The 18,480-nt window shown below is 45.6% G+C and overlaps 1 protein-coding gene across 1 annotated transcript; it reads left to right on the top strand.

Annotated features, from left to right (window-relative positions):
• Positions 1 to 1,476: 1,476 nt before the first annotated feature.
• On the top strand, positions 1,477 to 9,905 carry LOC130868465 (doublesex- and mab-3-related transcription factor C1-like). The gene is made up of 7 exons (XM_057760681.1): positions 1,477 to 1,550; positions 6,040 to 6,197; positions 6,611 to 6,669; positions 6,978 to 7,114; positions 8,414 to 8,474; positions 8,657 to 8,804; positions 9,796 to 9,905. Exons 1-7 carry the CDS (start codon positions 1,477 to 1,479, stop codon positions 9,903 to 9,905), a joined length of 747 nt encoding a protein of 248 aa, XP_057616664.1.
• Positions 9,906 to 18,480: the final 8,575 nt, after the last annotated feature.

Genomic DNA, 18,480 nt, shown 5'->3' on the forward strand with positions numbered 1-18,480 from the left:
ATTTCACCTTCACTCTGGCCAGCTCAGCAGCCTGAATGAAGTTCTGCAGGCTGAACTGAAAATGCCGAGGTCTTCGGGTACATGGTGAGTTCCCTGTGCGTGGGGTTTCCACTGACAAAAGTGCTCCTGAGGCCTGTCTGTGGTTGCCCCGTTTAGTTAGGACTGTGAGGTTTCTCATGGCGCTCTCTTGGTGCATGGTCCAAATCATTCATAAAATTCGAGAACAAGGTCTGGGCATGGCGCTCTGAGGCAGGAAGGCCTGGACCCTACTTCTTCTCTCTGATGTGTTTGCTGTGTGCAGGTTACCCGCATATCTGAGTGTCTGCTTCTGGTGAATGATGGAAAGTATTTGGGGACTGCAGAGCGTGTACAATGTGCAGGACAGTCCTCAGGTCGTAGGTATTAAAGGTTAGCAGTTTACTCTTAGAATCGAGATTCACTTTGGGTTACATCTTGGAATCTGTTGGAGCCATCGATCTTTACTTTTTTCCCCTCAGGGTATCCACTTTTTCTGTCCCATTTCCTAATAGAATTATCGTGGAGCCTTTGTAGTGCTGTCTGTGACCTGCCTCTGATCTCACTGGTGTGTGTGTCCTAAGGTGACTCCGTGCTGTGGTGCTTACCTCCGTGTTGGAGCATGATAGTGAAATTCCTGGGTTCAGACATTCTCCATCGTTGTCCTCTTCCAAATGTCCTTGGCCCTTTTGTGTTGTAAGCACTGCTATAGAACTTTGAGCAATAACTTTTCCTTTTGTTGATGATTACAGAGAGTGGAAAGCTTTTGAGTGCTTTAAACAGTGAGCATAGCATAGTTTATTTTAATTTCTATTAACAAGATTTTAATAGTTTTCTGTAAACAAATATTCCAGTGCTTGTGCCTATATTCTTCACAGATATTTCATTTATTTTAATGTTATTTTCATTTAAAAAATTCCCTTATGGTGTATTTGTTTGTAGTTTATTGTTGTTTTCATACTAGTTTATATTTTAGCTTTGCCAAAACCGTTTCCAACCACCAGGTGATGACTTTTCCTGGGGTCTGGAAATAGTTTTAAAGTATTCTTTGAAAATTTCACACAGTTATCACGTTCCTTCCCAACCTCCACTTCTCCCAGATTGCCCCTCCCTCAAGTTTCTCCCTTTTCGTTTTGAATCTCCGTGCCTCTGTCTACATTCCGTGCCTGACTGAACCAGCTATGGCTTAAAGAATGATGCTGGGTGCATGTGGTGAGGATCTGGAGCAACATTCTGCCACATTTCTTAAATATTGACTGGAAATTTCTGTCTTTCCGTTATCACGTGTTTTCTGTGACAATACAACCTAGACCGTACATCAAGGTAGAAGTGAGAGCATTTGAGGGAAGAAGGGAAAGCCAAGGGAGTGAAAAGAGGGTAATAGAGAAAAATAAAGATAGGTGTCATATGTTTTTGCATGTGAGGAATCCACCCTTCACTGTAAATGTGATAAGGGTGAGTATGCCGGACATGGAAGTACAAGGGATCCTTTCTATGTGGATGAAGGGGACTCAATGGACAGGGAACAGCAGAAGGTAATGGGGGTCAATGTGAGCAAAGTGTAGTATACCATTGTGAAAATGTCATAAGGCCCATTATTTTGTGTGAAATCATAAAAATTAGTAGAAGTGTATTTACCATTTCACCATGAAACATTTCCTGTAGACTTTGTTTTTCCTTTGGTTTTTTTTATTTTAATGTAATTATTTTTATTATTTAATTAAAAATTTCCACCTCCTCTCCTCCTCCCATTTCCCTCCTGCTCCTGCCATCTCCCTCCCCCCACTCTCCAGTTCAAAGAGCAGTCAGGGTTCCCTGACCTGTGGGAAGTCCAAGGTCCTCCCCGCTCCATCCACATCTATGAAGGTGAACCTCCAAACAGACTAGGCTCCCACAAAGCCAGTACATGCAGTAGGATCAAAACCCAGTGCCATTGTCCTTGACTTCTCATCAGCCCTCATTGTCTGCCATGTTCAGAGAGTCTGGTTTTATCCCATGCTTTTTCAGTCCCAGTCCAGCTGGCCTTGGTGAGCTCCCAATAGATCAGCCCCACTGTCTCAGTGGGTGGGTGCACCCCTCTCAGTCCTGACTTCCTTGCTCATGTTCTCCCTCCTTCTGTTCCTCATTTGGACCTTGGGAGCTCAGTCCAGTGCTCCAATGTGGGTCTCTGTCTCTATCTCCATCCATCGCTAGATGAAGTTTCTATGGTGATGTGCAAGATATTCATCAGTATGGCCATTGGATCGGGCCATTTCAGGCTCCCTATCCTCAGCTGCCCAAGGAATTAGCTGGAGACATCTCAGATAGATATTATGGGATTAAGAATATTCCCCTTTGTTCCTAAATTAGCATACCTTCTTTTTGATTTTTTTTATCACTGGAGTTTTCAGATAATCACATCCGCTTTCTGACACACATCTTAGTGACCACTCCTCTCTTATCCCACTAATACAGTAAAATTCATTCATGGATTTCTTTTCCTGCCCTTTCTTTTTATATACAGTCTTACTCTGTAGGAGACGAAGTGCTGGAATTCACAGTGTAGCCCAGTCTGGCCTCCAACCTTTGGTGTTCCACTTGCTGCAGCTTCTTTTGTGGTAATAATATTACAGGAATGCACCACCAGGCTAGCTTTATTTGTGGTATTTAAGTGTCAAACTAGGGACTGGAGTGATGGCTCAGTAGTTATGGGCACTTGTTACTCCAGCAGAGAATCTGGGTTCAACTCCCAGAACCCACATAGTGGCTCATAACCAACTGGAACTCCACTTCCAGGGAATCTGGTGCCCTCATCTGACCTCCGAGGACACCAGGCAAATGGTGCACATACATACAGGCAGGTAGAATATGCACACACACAGAAGTAATTAAAGCCAAGAAAAATTAATAGTAAAATGGTCTTGCATTCCTAGAGTAAACTGTGCTTGTTAATGAATGTTTTTTCATACACTGATTCAAACTGCTAACATTTCATGAGAGGTTTGCATCTATGTTCATGAGAAATACTTGTCTGTAATACTTCTTGTGCTGCTTTATATTTTTAATACTTTTATTAATACTTTGAGAATTTCATATAATGTGTTTTGATCACATTTACCCTCAACTCCTCCCCTTAACTCTTCCCAAGCCCACCCCTACCTCCCCAAGTTCTTACCTTTTATTTTGTTAGATTTTCTATTAATATAATATGTACATGGGGCCTTTTGCATGTGTCTGCTGATGCCCAAGAAGGCCAGAAGAGGATGTTGGATCCTCTGTAGATGGAGTTAGAGATTATGAACAATTTCCTCCTGTTGTGAATGCTGGGATTTGAACTTGGGTCTTCTACAAAAGCAGTGCACACTCGTAACTGCTGAGCCATCTCTCTAGTACTATCCTTTTGTTTGTTTGTTTTCATAACCCATTGGCTCCAGTTTGTGCTCTCCCAATACTTCTGGGGATAGGGCCATCTACCCGAGCTTGGTCACCTTACCAGTAGCCACAGCCTTAAAAGTAATCCTGACTCTTCCTTCCCCAGAAGCCATCAAAACCTCCATAACACCTCAGTTACAGATGGGTGCTCGTGAACTCCTTCCTGCCTCATAGTCAAGTGTTGACTTCCTTTTGTGCAGGTCTTGCGTGGGCAGCCACAGCTGCTGTGAGTTCATGGACGCAGCAGTCCTGGCATGTCCTGACGACATTATTTCATTCTTGTCCTCCTCCACCACTGAGTCTTATGTTTCCTCCCCCTCTTCCAGGGATAGCCTTGGGGCTGTGTATGACATAGATGTCCCATTTGTGACGTAGCATCCCATAATCACTTGTTCTCTACACGGTGCATGGTTACAGGTTTCTTAGTTAATCGCCATTCACTGTTCAAAGACAGACAATTCTCTGACGGGGTCTGGGAGATGCACTAATCTATGGGTTGAAATATACAAATTTAAAGAATAAGGCCTACTATGTCAAGTCAGTAAAATAATTTTAGTAGATTTACCTTGGGACCTTGAGCTCCCCAACCATGGATTCTTGGCCAGATTTGCAGGCCTTAAATCGAACCAGAAAGCAGTTTCTCCCAGTAACACATTTTTACTATCGTACCCAGGGACATATATTGCTATGGTGGTCATTTCTGCAGTTCACAGGGTTCACAGCTAGGTAAGAACATTGAGGAGATCTTTCTCTCAGCAGCCTGCATAGTACCTTCTAGTACTGTAAATGCTAGCTAGCAGAAAGGAAGCTTCCAGGGCCGCTTTCCATCTCACCACAAGTGTTCTGGGATTTCTCTTCCAGGACACCTCATCAGGCCTTTATCTGGGCCCAGGGGGATCAAACTCAGGTTGTCAGGCTTGTATGGCAAGCATGTTCACTTGATGAGCCATCTCCTGAGTCCAACCATAAGACTTGTTATTAAAAATTATTCAGTTTAATATTCCCTGCCTTGCTCTACTCTGCCCTATCAGGCCAAGCCAGTTGCCTTACTAACCAATGGTATTCACAGCATACAGAGGGGAATTCCACATCAAGTAGTTTGGCTACATCATTTTCACCCCTACCTCTCCACCTAAATTCCTCCCATATCCACTTCACTCTCGCTCAAGTTTATGACCACTTACTATTTTTAGTTGTATTGTTTTTTGAAACACAAACTGTCTTTTTTCACTTAGATACCAATCCCAATTCCCAATCCTTCCCTTTCTTCCATTCCCTCCACCTTATCACCTACTGCACACCCCCACCCCGCAATTCTCAGAGGATTCAGGGCACATTGCTTTTGGGAAGGTCCAAGGACATTCCCACTCTATCTAGGCTGAGCAAGGTATCCATCCAAAGAGAATGGGCTCCCAAAAAGCCAGTACAAGCTGTAGGGATAAATCCTGGTGTCACCCACATTCAGAGGGTCTAGTATGGTAGTAATCTGGCTCCTTCCCTGTCTGGCTGGAGTTGGTGAGCTCCCATTATCTGAGGTAAACTATTTCAGTGGGTGTCCCCATCGTGCTCTTGACCTCCTTGCTCATATTTCACTTGGCCATTTGTATGCTTTAGAGATTTGTCCATTTCTGTCCTTTGCTTACATCTCATGTACGTTTTGTATTGTGGAATGATACCTTTTTTTGTTTTGAGATATGTCCCCTAGTTAACCCAGAATGGTATGGAACTTCTGATCCCCCTGCCTCACCCTCTTGAGTAGCCTAATGTGATTCCTTATGAGAAGCAAGAGGACAGTCAGTGTAAAGGGGGATCCAGGTGGTAATCAAGATTGAGGTTAAGTGTGCAAACAACCTTAATGGAAAGTTAAGGGAAAGAAGGCATTCATGAGACTCCTGTCTGAGAGCATGGGGCATAAAATCCCAGGCCGGAAGTGAAAGAATGAAGGCCATGAGGAAGACAATTAATGATGCGACAGAATGGATGGAGTGTAGTGATTGTTGAAGATGCAGGACTGTCTGGGCCTGAAAATGGATTGTGAGAAGAGAAGATAAACAGAAAATCTCATGATCAGGTTGAACATCTGTGAGACCGTGAAGAGCTTCGTGCATGTGGGACTTTGGGAAGGGGACTATATAAGAAGGCCTAGGTGGAAATTGAGAAAGCCATAGGGAAAGGAGGAAGTGAAAGCTTACTCCAACAGTGAGCACAATAGAGAGAAAAGTCCCAGTTACTGAAGCTGTAGTTTTCTAAGGACAGAGTAAGTAACCTGGAGATGGGGGACCCAGGTGCTACTCTCACCCCCACTCCTGACCCTAAAGCCATGCAACATAACTCATACCTGCTGTACCCCGCTGCTTTTCTGACTCCACATGTAACAGTGGGCATGAGACTGGAGCTCCCCGGGGGAAAGAATTTTCCTTCAGAAGGCCTATAGGCCACTCGTACAGCTTCTACAAGCACTGCATCACTACCCAAAGCAGGGATAAAAAGCATTTCTGCCTCTTCCACGCCGCAGATGTCACAGGGCACTGCCTTCTTGTGAGTGTCATGTCGGCAAGGTTAGGATCAGGCCTTTTCCACATTGCTAACCTGGTTCCTTCAATCCTTCACTAGGGAACAGCATGGGCCCTTGCCTGCTGTGAGCGCCTCAAAGAAAGAGCAGAGGACAGGGCTGAAGAGGCACCTGGATCAAGGAATGATAAAGAATATGGCTGTTGCCCCTAAATTCTACAAGCATGGCAAGAAGCTGGCTGGTGTAGCAGAAAGCCGCAGTGAGTGTCTTTGGTTAGCGAAGGAACCTGAATTTAGGTGGAGGGAACATGAGCAATTCTGTCAGCATCCCTGTCTTGAGATTGCAGTGGGACCGTTGGTAATCGCTCATCAAACCAGTGTTAGGAATTAAATGCTTTGGAGACATGTCCACATCCCTTGCTTATATTTTATGTAGGTAGACATTTGTTGCCGAGTGGTAAGCTTGTTTCTTTGAGACACTGTCTTGCTACTTAGCCCAGAGTGTTCTCCTGCCCCTCCTGCATCAGGCTCCACAGCGGCCATTCACTAGAAAAAGAAAGGAACCCCAGAGTTGGGAAAGAGGCATAGTATGGCAAGGCCTCCAAATGGGGCCGGAATATTTGGAAGGATGGTGTCAGTGAGGCTTATGTAAGCTGTGCCTGGTGTTTTACAGATGGACAGGAGAGCACTGTGCACAAGAGTGAGGCCAGGTCCCACAAAGTTCCACAGGAGGTAAGGAGACTCTGGTGCTTATGGGAGGTGCTTCCAGTAGCTCCCCCTGAACCCTTGTACTGTGTCCTAACGTCATGTGTTCCATCCCCACATCGGCCGTGATTTACCATGTGAGCTCAGGTTTAACTGCATCTTCCTGGATTTTAGTGTGAACTGAAAATTAAAATTAAAGGTAAGCCTCGATGATCTTCAAGGGCTTCAAGTTCTGACATTCTGAGTTGCTGTAGTCATCCGACAACATGCTCATCTCTCCTCTTTTCATGGTAGGCCGGGTACCCAAATTCCTACTATTGTCTCTACTCCAGCAGGGAAGTTCTCGGGGAACTCATGCGCCTAGCCAGCAGAGAGAATGGGCAATTCTGCCCAATGTTCCAGTGAAATTGGAGCAGCAACCAACGATTTCTTTTTCCCGGGCACCTCGTGATCCATCTGTCAGGTTCAAAAGGTGAGTTGAATACGGCCCTAAAGCCAGCTGTATCTTTGTTACTCCATGTTCAGCACTGTGGTTGGTGCCATGGGAGATAGGCAAATGAGAAAGGACAAAGAGGAGAAGGAAGAAGAAATGTAATAGGAGAAGAGGAGGTGAGGAGGAGGAGGAGGCATCATCTCAGAAGGAGGAGTGAAGAGAGGGCAATTGGCCTTGAGAATTCCTAATCTTGAGGGCTTCAATGAGTGATTTCATCTTTCCAAGTCCATGTTTTCCGGTAGCCACTCCGGCAAAACAGGCTACATTTAAAACATTGACAAGAGAAGTACAAGAAGGTGTACCACATAGTAAGCCCTCAGTGAGCCTGGGCTGTTGTTCCATATCACAACAGATGGATGTGAGAGAAGATTCGGTTGGAAAATGGGGTCATGATGGGGAGTGCTATAGAGGCCTAAAGGAATGCTAAAGGCAATAGAGAAGACTTCCTAGAGAAAGGCCTGGCTTGTCCTTCATTGTGGGTTCCCCTCTCATTTGCATCTCAGTGGGGGAGAGGGGAGAAAGACAGAGTCACAGAGCTTCCTGGGAAACAGACTCCCTCCAGAGACCAGCATCAAGGTGCAGATCTGGTTCAATGTTTAGGGTCACTGGCATATTTGCTTACATTACCCAATCAGCTAAGGTCATATTGAGTTACTGTCCAAGGAATCCAAATGCCATGCAGCCCTTTTCATGTGTGGGTATATAGGGGCAGTATTGCCAGGCAGTGTGTCTGCAGACAAAGGGCAGGAACCAGCCATCTCCCTGGGCTTTGATGCCAAATTAGAGAGTCTCCAGTTAGCTGGGACTCCATTATGAGTCATATAGCATTCCAGAGACGCAGATCTGCTCATACAGTCACAGGAGGTATTGGCATTTGTCACGCTCCCTGTCTTTTAGACACCATTTGAACAGAGACTGACTCATCACTTCATAACCACTGGGGACTGGGCAAAATGGAAGCAAGAGCCAGTACCTGAAAAAGGAGGGGCTCCCATCTTTCTGGCTGCTTTGCAGATTAGAGCATAGTGTCTTTGGGTTCTTTGTCATCTTCATTGCAGCACAGGAAAGAAAGATCTGGTAGCAATTAGTATTTCAAGAAAAATATAGAAGTTTTTAAAGGAAACAGGCCAAGAAGGTTTCTGGTTGAAAAGGACAAACATCTTGGAGTCGTTCAGATTTCCCCAGCCTGGTTTGAAAACCCCTGGTGCGCCAAGTCTTCTAGTAGTAGGTTTCCATTAGAGGGTTTCATTCCCTGGCCTCTCCTCTCCTTTTTTCTAGATTTTCAAGTGTGACCCTGCAACACAGTGCTACCCCTGGCCCTCTTCTTCTGCAGCCACAGGTCCTGGCAAAGTAGTGGCGTCCAGGTCCCTGGGAGGGAATGAGCTTAGTGAATGGGAAGAGCAAAAAAGCCTAGGGTGGGAGTGGGTGCTGGAGGGAACTGGGCACTTAAAGGGGCACCTGTGTTAGTGGGAGGAGGTGTGGTTTCTCAGATGCCATTATCTGACGCCATTTCCTTTGCAGGTCCCTAATGCCACCAAGCAGGATTCTGTTGTTGCTCTCTTAGAGTGGCAGAGGACGCTGGAGGCTGCAGAGGCCCTGTTGGCCCTGAAAAACTCTTCTAAGGATCCTTGCGTTTCTGCCTCTCTGCAACATCGTGGCAGCATGCCAGGTAGCTGTCTTCTCCAAGATGGAGCATGGGGTAGGGGACGTTGGGAAATTGGAAGGGTTGTGGTGAACTGGTTGTGGTAATCCCTGGAAATCTGGATATTGGACCTCTTGGGTCAGACATTTCAGATGCTCAGTCCAACGTGAGAGATGGAAATCAGGGTCTTCTCGGTGAATCCCCAGTTCTGAAGTGTTTTCGCTCAACAGCAAATGGGCAGGACCTGAAGTAAAAACAAAACCACCAGCACCAAGGCGACTACAAAAGGCCCCTGTAGACTGAGCCCCCGTCCAAGGTGGCCAAGTCTTATTGGGCGCCTTCAAGGGCATGTCAAGGGAAGGAATAGAACTAGGTGTAATATGTCACAGCCCATGGCAATATCTTCTGTCCACTGGAGACTGAGGAAGACTGGGAGGACATGCATGGAGGATAAGGGTCTGCAATGGAACAAGATCATGCCGACATCTTCAAGGGTTTCCCTTGTAGCTTGGATGCTTTCCAGTTGGAATGTTTCCCGACACGCTCACTGCTCCATGTGGTCACTGCTCAGAGGGAAATGGCATAGTTGGGGAGGCTGGACGGGAAGGCTGAGCCCCGATGAGAAGCCTAAACAAAGACCCTGATGAAGTGTGTTAGTGGGAAGCCACTTTGGGTGGTGGACATCCAAGAACAAAGGACAGTGAAGGAAGCTGGAGACCTAGCTTCTCACAGAGGTCTGGCAGAGCGGGTGATGCAGGCTGGGTCAGAAAATATGGGGAGGGGTGTGAAGAGACAGCACATCTCTGATATGGGGAGAATCCTATATGTAGACCTCAGGATTGACAGAAATAGTGGTGACCCTGACTGAGAAACGGTATAGCCAAGATCAGAGATATGGGGGGGTGTTTGCTTCTGGTTTCAGTGACAAATCACTGATTCGGTGCGGCACCAAGGAGTGAGGGCTTACTGCGTAGAGACATGTATGAAATCTGACTCTGGCTTTTCCTTTTCTTTTCAGGTGATAATGGAGAGAGAGGACCACAGTCTCCTAGTTCCCGCCTGCCACCAAAGCCTGCCAGCTCTGTCTCACTTTCTGGACATCTGGAGTGCATGTCCTACTTGACCTGAGAGCCTGGAGTAGGAGGCCTCTCTAGAGCACTGCCTGTGTGGTATCCTGTTTCATGTCCAAAATGACTAACATTTGTAAAGTGTTTATTTTTGAAACAAGTTCTCATGTGGCCAGCCTGGCCTTGGATTCAGTATATAGTTGACAATGACTTTGAACTCCCAATCCTTCTGCTTCCACCTTCCAAGTGCTGGGACTACAGGCATGTACCACCATGCCTGCCTTTAAAAAATTATTATTTTAAGTGTTAAAGAATTTTATAAACTTTCAGGCCCTTTCTATGATATAGGGAGTCTACTTGACTGAAGATCGATGCTGAACTATATCCATTATTATTTGAAATAATTGTTTTTTATGATTCTTAGAAAACCAGTATTTTGTGACCCAATGTGATCGATCAATGGGATTCTGAGTGGGTTTGCATGTCAGTGTTTTCATTTGTCCTGTGATTGTATGTGCACTGGCACACTCCTGTGTGGAATTATCCATGTGGAATCCTGAAGATTTGTCACTGTGTCTAGGCATATGTGTGTGAACAAATAATAATAAACATGACGTAGCCACTGAAAAACACGAGCTGTTTTTAAACAGTGTCAGACAAATATCACAGAGGATTGTTCACCTTCACCAAGCCCCAAGTGAACAAAAACTTTAGTTTTTTAAATTAATGATTGGGTGAAAATTTCGAAACTCGATGCAGCAGACATCAGTCACATGGCTTTCCCAAAATGGCCACAATAATTCATTGCCCAGAGTAACACATCAGGTAATTGATAGGAATTATAGGAACACTTTAAAGCCTGAATATTCTGAATCTTTGATTGATGTTCCAAACACATACACTGCAGGCCTCACAAGGCCATGACTTGCATAGCGGACAAGACCACATGGGGGCATTGTGATTTCTAGTGTCTAGGTTGCTAGCAGATAGGACACAACCTTGCAGCAAGTGTTGTGCCATATCGTGCCACATGACCACACTTGATAGAACCCTGCAGTTGGCTTCCCTTGTTCCCCTTCCTTAAGGCAGCTGCTAGGGTCTGGGCCTGTAGATTGTTGTAGCTTTGTCTTTCGGGAAGACTCAGCTGATTCCTCTTGGGCATTCAAAACGTTAAAGGCCATTTTCACCAATTACCGTATAGGAGTTTGGGGACCATCATCAACCTTTTTTTTAAACTCTTTCCTAATATCTGGTACTGACTGAGGAAGCAGAATCATTAGTAGAAAGGAACCTAGCTGCTTTTCTACCTGAGAGAGATTTGGAAGAGAAAAGGGAGCATGGGAGGGGCTAGCCCAGTGCACAGAGGGGTCCAGGAGTGGAGCAGTGAGGTAGGAGGGGGAGGGGAAGGTGGAAGTTGACCTTTGACCTCCAAATTGGGAAGGGAGGGGAAAGAATGTTGCTACACAGGAGCGGGTTGGAAAGTGTGGACTTGAGGGAGTGGAGGAGGGGCCAGTGCCTCTGGTGCTGTGAGACAGGGCTTACTAAGTGGGGGTCAAGAGCACAGAGACCAAAAACCATGGACATATATATGTAAGCTCTGTTCATTTGTATCAGACAGGATCAATTTAAAAAGATTTTTGTAAGAGGCTTACAGGGGCAACAGAGAAACTGGCTTTAAACTGTAAGTGCCCACTTTAGAGTATATGCCATACCACGTGGCCTATGTCCATTTTAGCATGTCCACCAAGATGGCTTTTAGGTCCAAAAGGGGCCGCGGAGATTGGATAACCAGAGTCCCGAAACAAACACATCTCCACCTCAGGAAAGCACAGTCAAGCAGAATTGACCACAACCTGGGACTCGAATTCCTGGCATAAGCTCAGAACTTCAGCAGGAATCCAAAAACGACATAAATAAGTACAAATGGGTCCCCCCAAACCCTATAGCATAGACAAGAAAAGGGACTCACCAAGACACAGCCACTGTGGCCCAGAAGCTGGCTTTAAACATAGTGTAGAGAGCTCGAAATGTAGACTAGGGGCCTTTCAACAGGTGGCCTGCCACATGGAAAGGGCCTACCTTGCTCGGCGGAACTTCCAAAATATTAGGAATATTTCCTAATGCGATCTCCCAGCCTACGCAAAATTCCCAATCAAGCTGAATCAAAACAAGCCAAATTAAGTAATATCCAGGTTTAATGGGAGTTTTGCACTCTCGGGTGGCCCCAAGGGGGAACTAAGAAGCCGTGGGAACCAGACCCCCAGGAGGAAGAAAGGGAGACCACGTGTTCCTATTTTGGGGTTCATTTAAATACCCTGAGGAGTGGTCCTTACCCCTCCCTGAGATTTGTTGTCCAGACCAAGCATGGGGGCTGGAATAGATGGGAGGGGCAGGGGCCTATATTCCCACCTTGACACTTGGATTCCCCAACTCTGCCTGCTCCTGTCCTGAGATATTGGGGAGCCAGTGGGAGTGTCCCTGACATTGAGGCTTATTTGTACCACCCCACCGTGCCCCCCAAGTCTGCCTTTTTGTTGTGAGGTCCTGGGAGCCTGGTAAGATGCCCTGCTCCTGTGCTGAGAGGATCCTGAGAGGTGAATTAGTGGCACCTGAGTCACATGAACCAATGAAACTGAGTACAAGCCCCCTCCAACTCCCTAAGCTTTTCTGTCCATCCAGCAGGGTGTTTCCTGGCTGCTGGCTTTCTTTATCACATTCCAGCCTGCCCCAAGCACCCCTTTTCATCTGTGGCGTCCTTGGATCCCCAACTCAGCCTGCTTCAGGGCAGAGGGAATCTGAGAGCCAGCTCCAGTGCTGAGGGGACCTAAGAGAGGGCAGACCAAGAAAAAACCCTGATGGAGGAAGGTCATTGGCTAATAAAGAAACTGCCTTGGCCCATTTGATTGGCCAGCCTTTAGGTGGGTGGAGTAAACAGAATAGAATGCTGGGAGGAAGAGGAAGTGAGCTCAGATGCAGGGCAGCTCCTCTCAGAGGCAGAAGCGATGAAGCAAGCCGCCAGGTCAGACATGCTGAATCTTTCCTGGTAAGACTGAGGCTACACAGATTATTAGAGATGGGTTGATCGGGATATGAGAATTAGCCAGTAAGGGCTAGAGCTAATGGGCCAAGCAGTGCTTAAAAGAATACAGTTTCCGTGTAATTATTTCTGGTGTAAAGCTAGCCGTGCAGGATCCTGGCAGGACGAAAAGCAGGCCCGCAGTTCCTACTACAAAACCCCAAGTACACAATCAGCCACAGCAAAGATTGGACCAAGAGTCTGCTGGACTCATTTGAAGGGAGAGATGGGCAGGCGTCAATGCAAGAAATCCTCCACCAACCTGAAAAGCAACATGATAACACCAGAATCCAGCGAACACACAACAGGAACACTTGAACAGCCTAACCCAAAAGAAGTAGAAGAAATCGACTTTAACCTTATGAAAATGATGGAGACCCTGAAACAGGAAGTGAAAAACCCCTTTAAAGAAATGAAACAGGAGAAAAAAAAGTTAGAAGAAATCAATAAATCCCTCAAAGATACCCAATAAAACCAAGAAAAAGCAATCAAACAGGTAAAGGAAACAGTTCAAGACTTGAAAACCGAAATGGAGGTAATGGAGAAAACACAAACTGAAAGATGGTGGGATATGGAAAATCTGGGTAAATGAACAGGAACTACATAGACCTGTAAACAAACAGAATACAAGAGATAGAAGAAAGAATATCAGGATACAATAGAGGAAATAGACTCATTGATCAAAGAAAACGGCAAAACCAACAAAGTTTCTTAACACTTGTGGACACTTTTATAGGATGGATAGAAGCATTTCGGTCTCCAGGGAAACAGGAGGTATGATGGCTCAGGGTCATGGAGCTCATGTCAGAAGCTCTCAACATATCCTGGTCAATGGGACACATCAAACAACAACTAACCAAGCTCTCCATTGAACTCAGGTGATCTTGGCCCTCCCTTCTTCTCACTGCCGTGACTAGTCTCAGGGCCAGCCACCACCCGTTCCCCTATGGGCCTGAGCCCTTTTGAGTTGCTTTATGGCAGGCCCTTTCTCCTTAACCATCACCTCCCAGTTCAAACTCCTCCACCGGCAGGATACCTACCCTACCTCTCTCTTTTAAGGTCCCTTCTCCATACACATGCTGACAGTTGACACCAGTGGACCCTAATGCCCCTAAACCTGCCCTGCTATCCCCAGAGGACAGAGTACTCCTCAAACACTTAACTCCTAGGTCTCTTGAACCTCAATGGACAGGACCTGACACAGTAATGCTCAACAACCCCTCGGCTGCCAAGCTCTTGGGACACCCATGCTGGTACCATCTCTCCAGGCTCAACCAGGCACCTACTCAGGAAACTTGGTCTGTCCAACAGACAGGATCTTCCACACTCCAGTTTTCCAGGATGCCACAATGAAGGGCATACCTGCTCCTCATTCTGGCACACTCATCTTTAGTGATAACAATTTTTTTCCTAGACACCTGCCTTCTCATCTCCCCCAAGGAACAGATGCCTGCCTTCTCCAGGATGACAGTTCATGGGATGCCTTTCCAGCCACACCTCCTCCTATATGTGGACACCTGGCTCTCCCCTTCCCCACGCCACCCCGTGTCCACAGGAAGTAGCCAGATTTGAGTCTATGCCCTTTTTTTCCCAAAGAGAGACTAAGTGTTTGTCATAATTACCATTCAATTTTCTATCACCCTTATATCCAAAGAGTCTGGAATGTCAATAGATTATGTGCAATAGTACACATAATCTAGACTCTGTATATTTTTCATTTTTATGTGGCTTATTATAATTTTTATTACTCTATTTCTTTTCACGAATCTCTCTCTCTTTTCCCTCTTCTAAAGAGGTAGCTGCTTCCTCTCTCTGTTGACCCATCTCTCTCTTTTCTCCCTTTCTCTCTCTCTCCATCCCTCTCTCTTTCTGACTCTCTCTTCTTCCCCCTTGTTCCTTTTCCACTTTTCCCTTTCCCCTCCATAACCCAGTAAATAAACTCTATACCCAAACTCAAAAAATGAATCTCAGTTTAATATTTTTAAATTAATTTTAGTTTATGACACTACCCTTTATCCTCCTTCCCTCAAGCTTATGTATATGATCAAATCCATTGAGACCCATTTAGAGGTCTTTTTGTCTGAATCTTTTTAAAATGTTTAGCAGTCATGGGTAGGATCCACCACCACAGCTTTGGCTGTTGACTCCACTCCATTTGGATTTTGAATGTGGCAGGATACCAGCAAGAGTTATGCTTACCTCCAAAACGTTGGCAAGTTTCTAAGTCCATGCTGCTACCAAACATCAAGTAGCACACTGCTCATAAATCTTCTTTATCATAGGGTATCTCTGAGATTTTTGTCTGGGAAGAGCTGTGCGCTCCGGTGTTCTGGATGAATTTCAGTTCTGGTGTATTTCAATCTTGGACAGCTCATGTTAAATCTATTGGCCAGAATGTGATGTTCAGATATTTTTAATGAATTATGGACAGATAGTTCCAGGTTTGGAATATTTGAGTGTTTATAGAATGGGGAGTTCAAATAGCAAGATGTTGTATGTAGCTTGTGCAGAACTATGTTCTGAGGTGCCATCCATTGGGTATTGAGGTGGGAAGTGATAACAAAACACTCATAGAAGATAGATTTCACAGTGTCTTGTGTAAGAAATAAAACCATGGGCTGGAGAGATGGCTTAGCAGGTACAAGTGTTTACTGTTCTTCCAAAGCAGGCATGTTTGGTTATTCCACTCACAGCAGGAGGTATATAAGTTCCTCTAACTCTGGCTCCAGAAGGACTAATACTTTCTTTTAGCCTCCATGGGCACCTGAACACACTTAATGAATGTGGTCGTGTGTGCCCATAGACACCCACAAGCACACACAATCTACAGGTTCTCTTTCATCTGTTGTTGTGACACATCTGGTACAGCAGTGGCATTGTTTATTGAGACGCTACAAAGGATCTGACTGGGAAGTGGATAGATGAAGCAATAGATCATGGGAAGGCGTACTTATCAATTGCTAATATTGAACAACCAACTGTTAACCCAGCACATTTCTTTAATGAAGCATGTGAACATAATTTATAGGAAGGTTTGAAAGGCTGAAATGGCAAGGTGAAGCCTCAATCCCTACAAAAACCTGGTGAAAGAAGCTATAAGAGTGTATGGTTTAGACAAAAAAGTGTTCAGTGTATTGGTCTCCAGGGGGTCTTCTCAAGCTAAGAAGGTGGGGGAAATGGATCATTCCCCCAATTGTAGAGCTGCACGTGAACATTTTTAATGAAATTCACTTGAAGATCATCTGGAAAATAGGGAGAGCAGAAGGCATACATGAAAGGAGATTTGCATTGAGATATTAAGGGTGTCAGTGAAGAAGGGGAACTGCTGTCTTCTTCCTGCATGATCCTCAAAGGTTGTCCCCACCCCAGAACACTACCACCATCAGCAGGAAGAACAGAAAAAAATTGCCCAAGTTCAAACCCCGCTTTCCTTACGTGGTGCTCTAATCTGCCCCTACAAATATGGTGCTCTACACAGTGTGTTCAAGAACCATTGTGAACACACCATGGGGCTCCTGCCTATAATCCCAGCACTCAGTCTGAGGTGAGTGAGAGGACAGCCTGGGCTACACAGGAAGTAAAAGGCCATCCTGAGAGCTACATAACAAGATCATTTTTCAATGGAATTTTTAGGAGCTGGAGAGATGGGTGGGCAGTTCTAGAGACCCAGGTTTGATTCCCAGCACCCATATTGGAAGCTCACAACCATCTACAACAAAATTTGATCCCAGAGGGTCCACAAGGTCTTCCAGCTTCTGAGAGCACTGTGCCCATGTGGTGCACAGACATGAATGCATGCAAGTCATACACATAGAATAAGACAGCAAATCTTTAAATAAATTTTAAAACAGAGCAAAATACAAAAAACTAAGAAGCAACAAGCATCATGAAGTTAGGTAATATTCAGGGTAGTTACTCTAAAGTAACGAAGCCTCTGGTTCTAAATAGGGCCTGAGAACAAATTATTCCTATTTGCCTGAAATTAAGCAAAACACGGTTTGAAGGAGGGTTATATGTGTGTGTGGCTGCACACTCCTCTGTTTATGTGTGCGTGTTGTGCACCAGAGGTTGACTTTGGGTGTCTTGCTCAATCCCTCTTCACCTTCTTTCTTGAGACACTGTATTTCACTGAACCTGGATCTCCCGGATTTGCGTGAACATGTAAGCAAGTTCCAGGGTTCCTCTTGTCTCTGCCTCTCCAATGTAGGGACTGCAAGATCCTTCCTTCACATCTGTCATGTTTATATGTTCTCTGGGTTTCAAACTGTGTCCTCATGGTTGCTACGTACAGACTGAGCTATGGCTCCAGCCCCACATGATGACTAATTTCGTTTGTTTTTGCGAGACAGGGTTTCTCTGTGCAGCCTTGGCTGTCCTAGAATTCACACTCTAGGCCACCTTGGCCATAAACTCAGAGAGATCTGCTAAGCACTGCCTCTCTAGTGCTGGGATTAAAGACATGTGGCATGACAGACACCCAGGTTTAGCCCCCACTTACTGGACTTTGAAAAGTGAACAAGAGCTTTGCAAGGAGGTGTGCCGAAAGTACCGGCACCTCTTGTTTCCTGTTTAAAAGGAGGAAGCCCGGGTAAAGACCACTAGGGAGGGCAAGTTTCATTTCTCTCCCCAGAGATGCTGGGTGCTATCATGTATCAGTAGAAGTCAATGTGGGTCACAGAGCAACCATAAGGTCTGGACAAAGTCAGTGTGAGGGGAGTGAATCTGAAAGCTCATTGGTCCAGAACCATCATGGCCTGGGGAGAGAAAAAGGAGGGATGGCAGCTCATTGGTTGGAAACTGAGTTGCTTGAGGAAGGACATGCATCTTCCTCAGAACCGAGCTCCTTGCTTCTGATCCACTGGACACTGAGGTACCCACAGGGTGGCATCAAAAATAAGATCTGCCCATTCCTTGTCCTGTTCTCCTCCCTACTCCATCTCTGGGAACCCAGGTTCTTTAGCTCTTTGCCTCCTTACACAACTAAAGGGGAAAGGCTGAAGAGGTGACATCACCTACCCTGCCCACTCATGAGCACAGGTTGCAAGGGTTCCCAGCTTCGGGACCCTGAAGGAGGCTCCTGTTCCTTTTGATGCAGGTGGGGCAGAAATGGATGGCTGGGTTTCCTGAAGGGAACCTGTACTCTTTGAACTACTGGAGGATCCAGACAGACACAGGGAGGATTTTCCAAAGAGGAGAAGAAATGTGTGCCCATGTGCCACTGTGAAATGTGGAAAAGCATCTAGAAGTCTGGCCAGAGGCTATGGCAGAAGGCATGGGTTTTCTGGACTGCAGAGGGAGCATGCCATCCCTGAGATAAACAGCCTGGTGAGGAACTATCTCCTGGATTGAACATGGTATAACATTTGGCCCTGCGTCAAAAAAGTTAAAAAAGATTTGTTTCAGTTGCAGAAGAATGTAGGGGGAAAGGAGGATGGAAGAGTTTAGATGGAAGATTTCCAAGATTTTGGAGGACAATGATATTTATTATTGTTATTATTATTATTGTCTTTACTTGGTTTTTATTGGAGACAAGTTGTTTTGGAGTTTTAGTTGTCATCAG

The sequence above is a fragment of the Chionomys nivalis genome, chromosome X (assembly GCF_950005125.1).
Source record: "Chionomys nivalis chromosome X, mChiNiv1.1, whole genome shotgun sequence".
In the NCBI taxonomy this organism is placed as follows: domain Eukaryota; kingdom Metazoa; phylum Chordata; class Mammalia; order Rodentia; family Cricetidae; genus Chionomys; species Chionomys nivalis.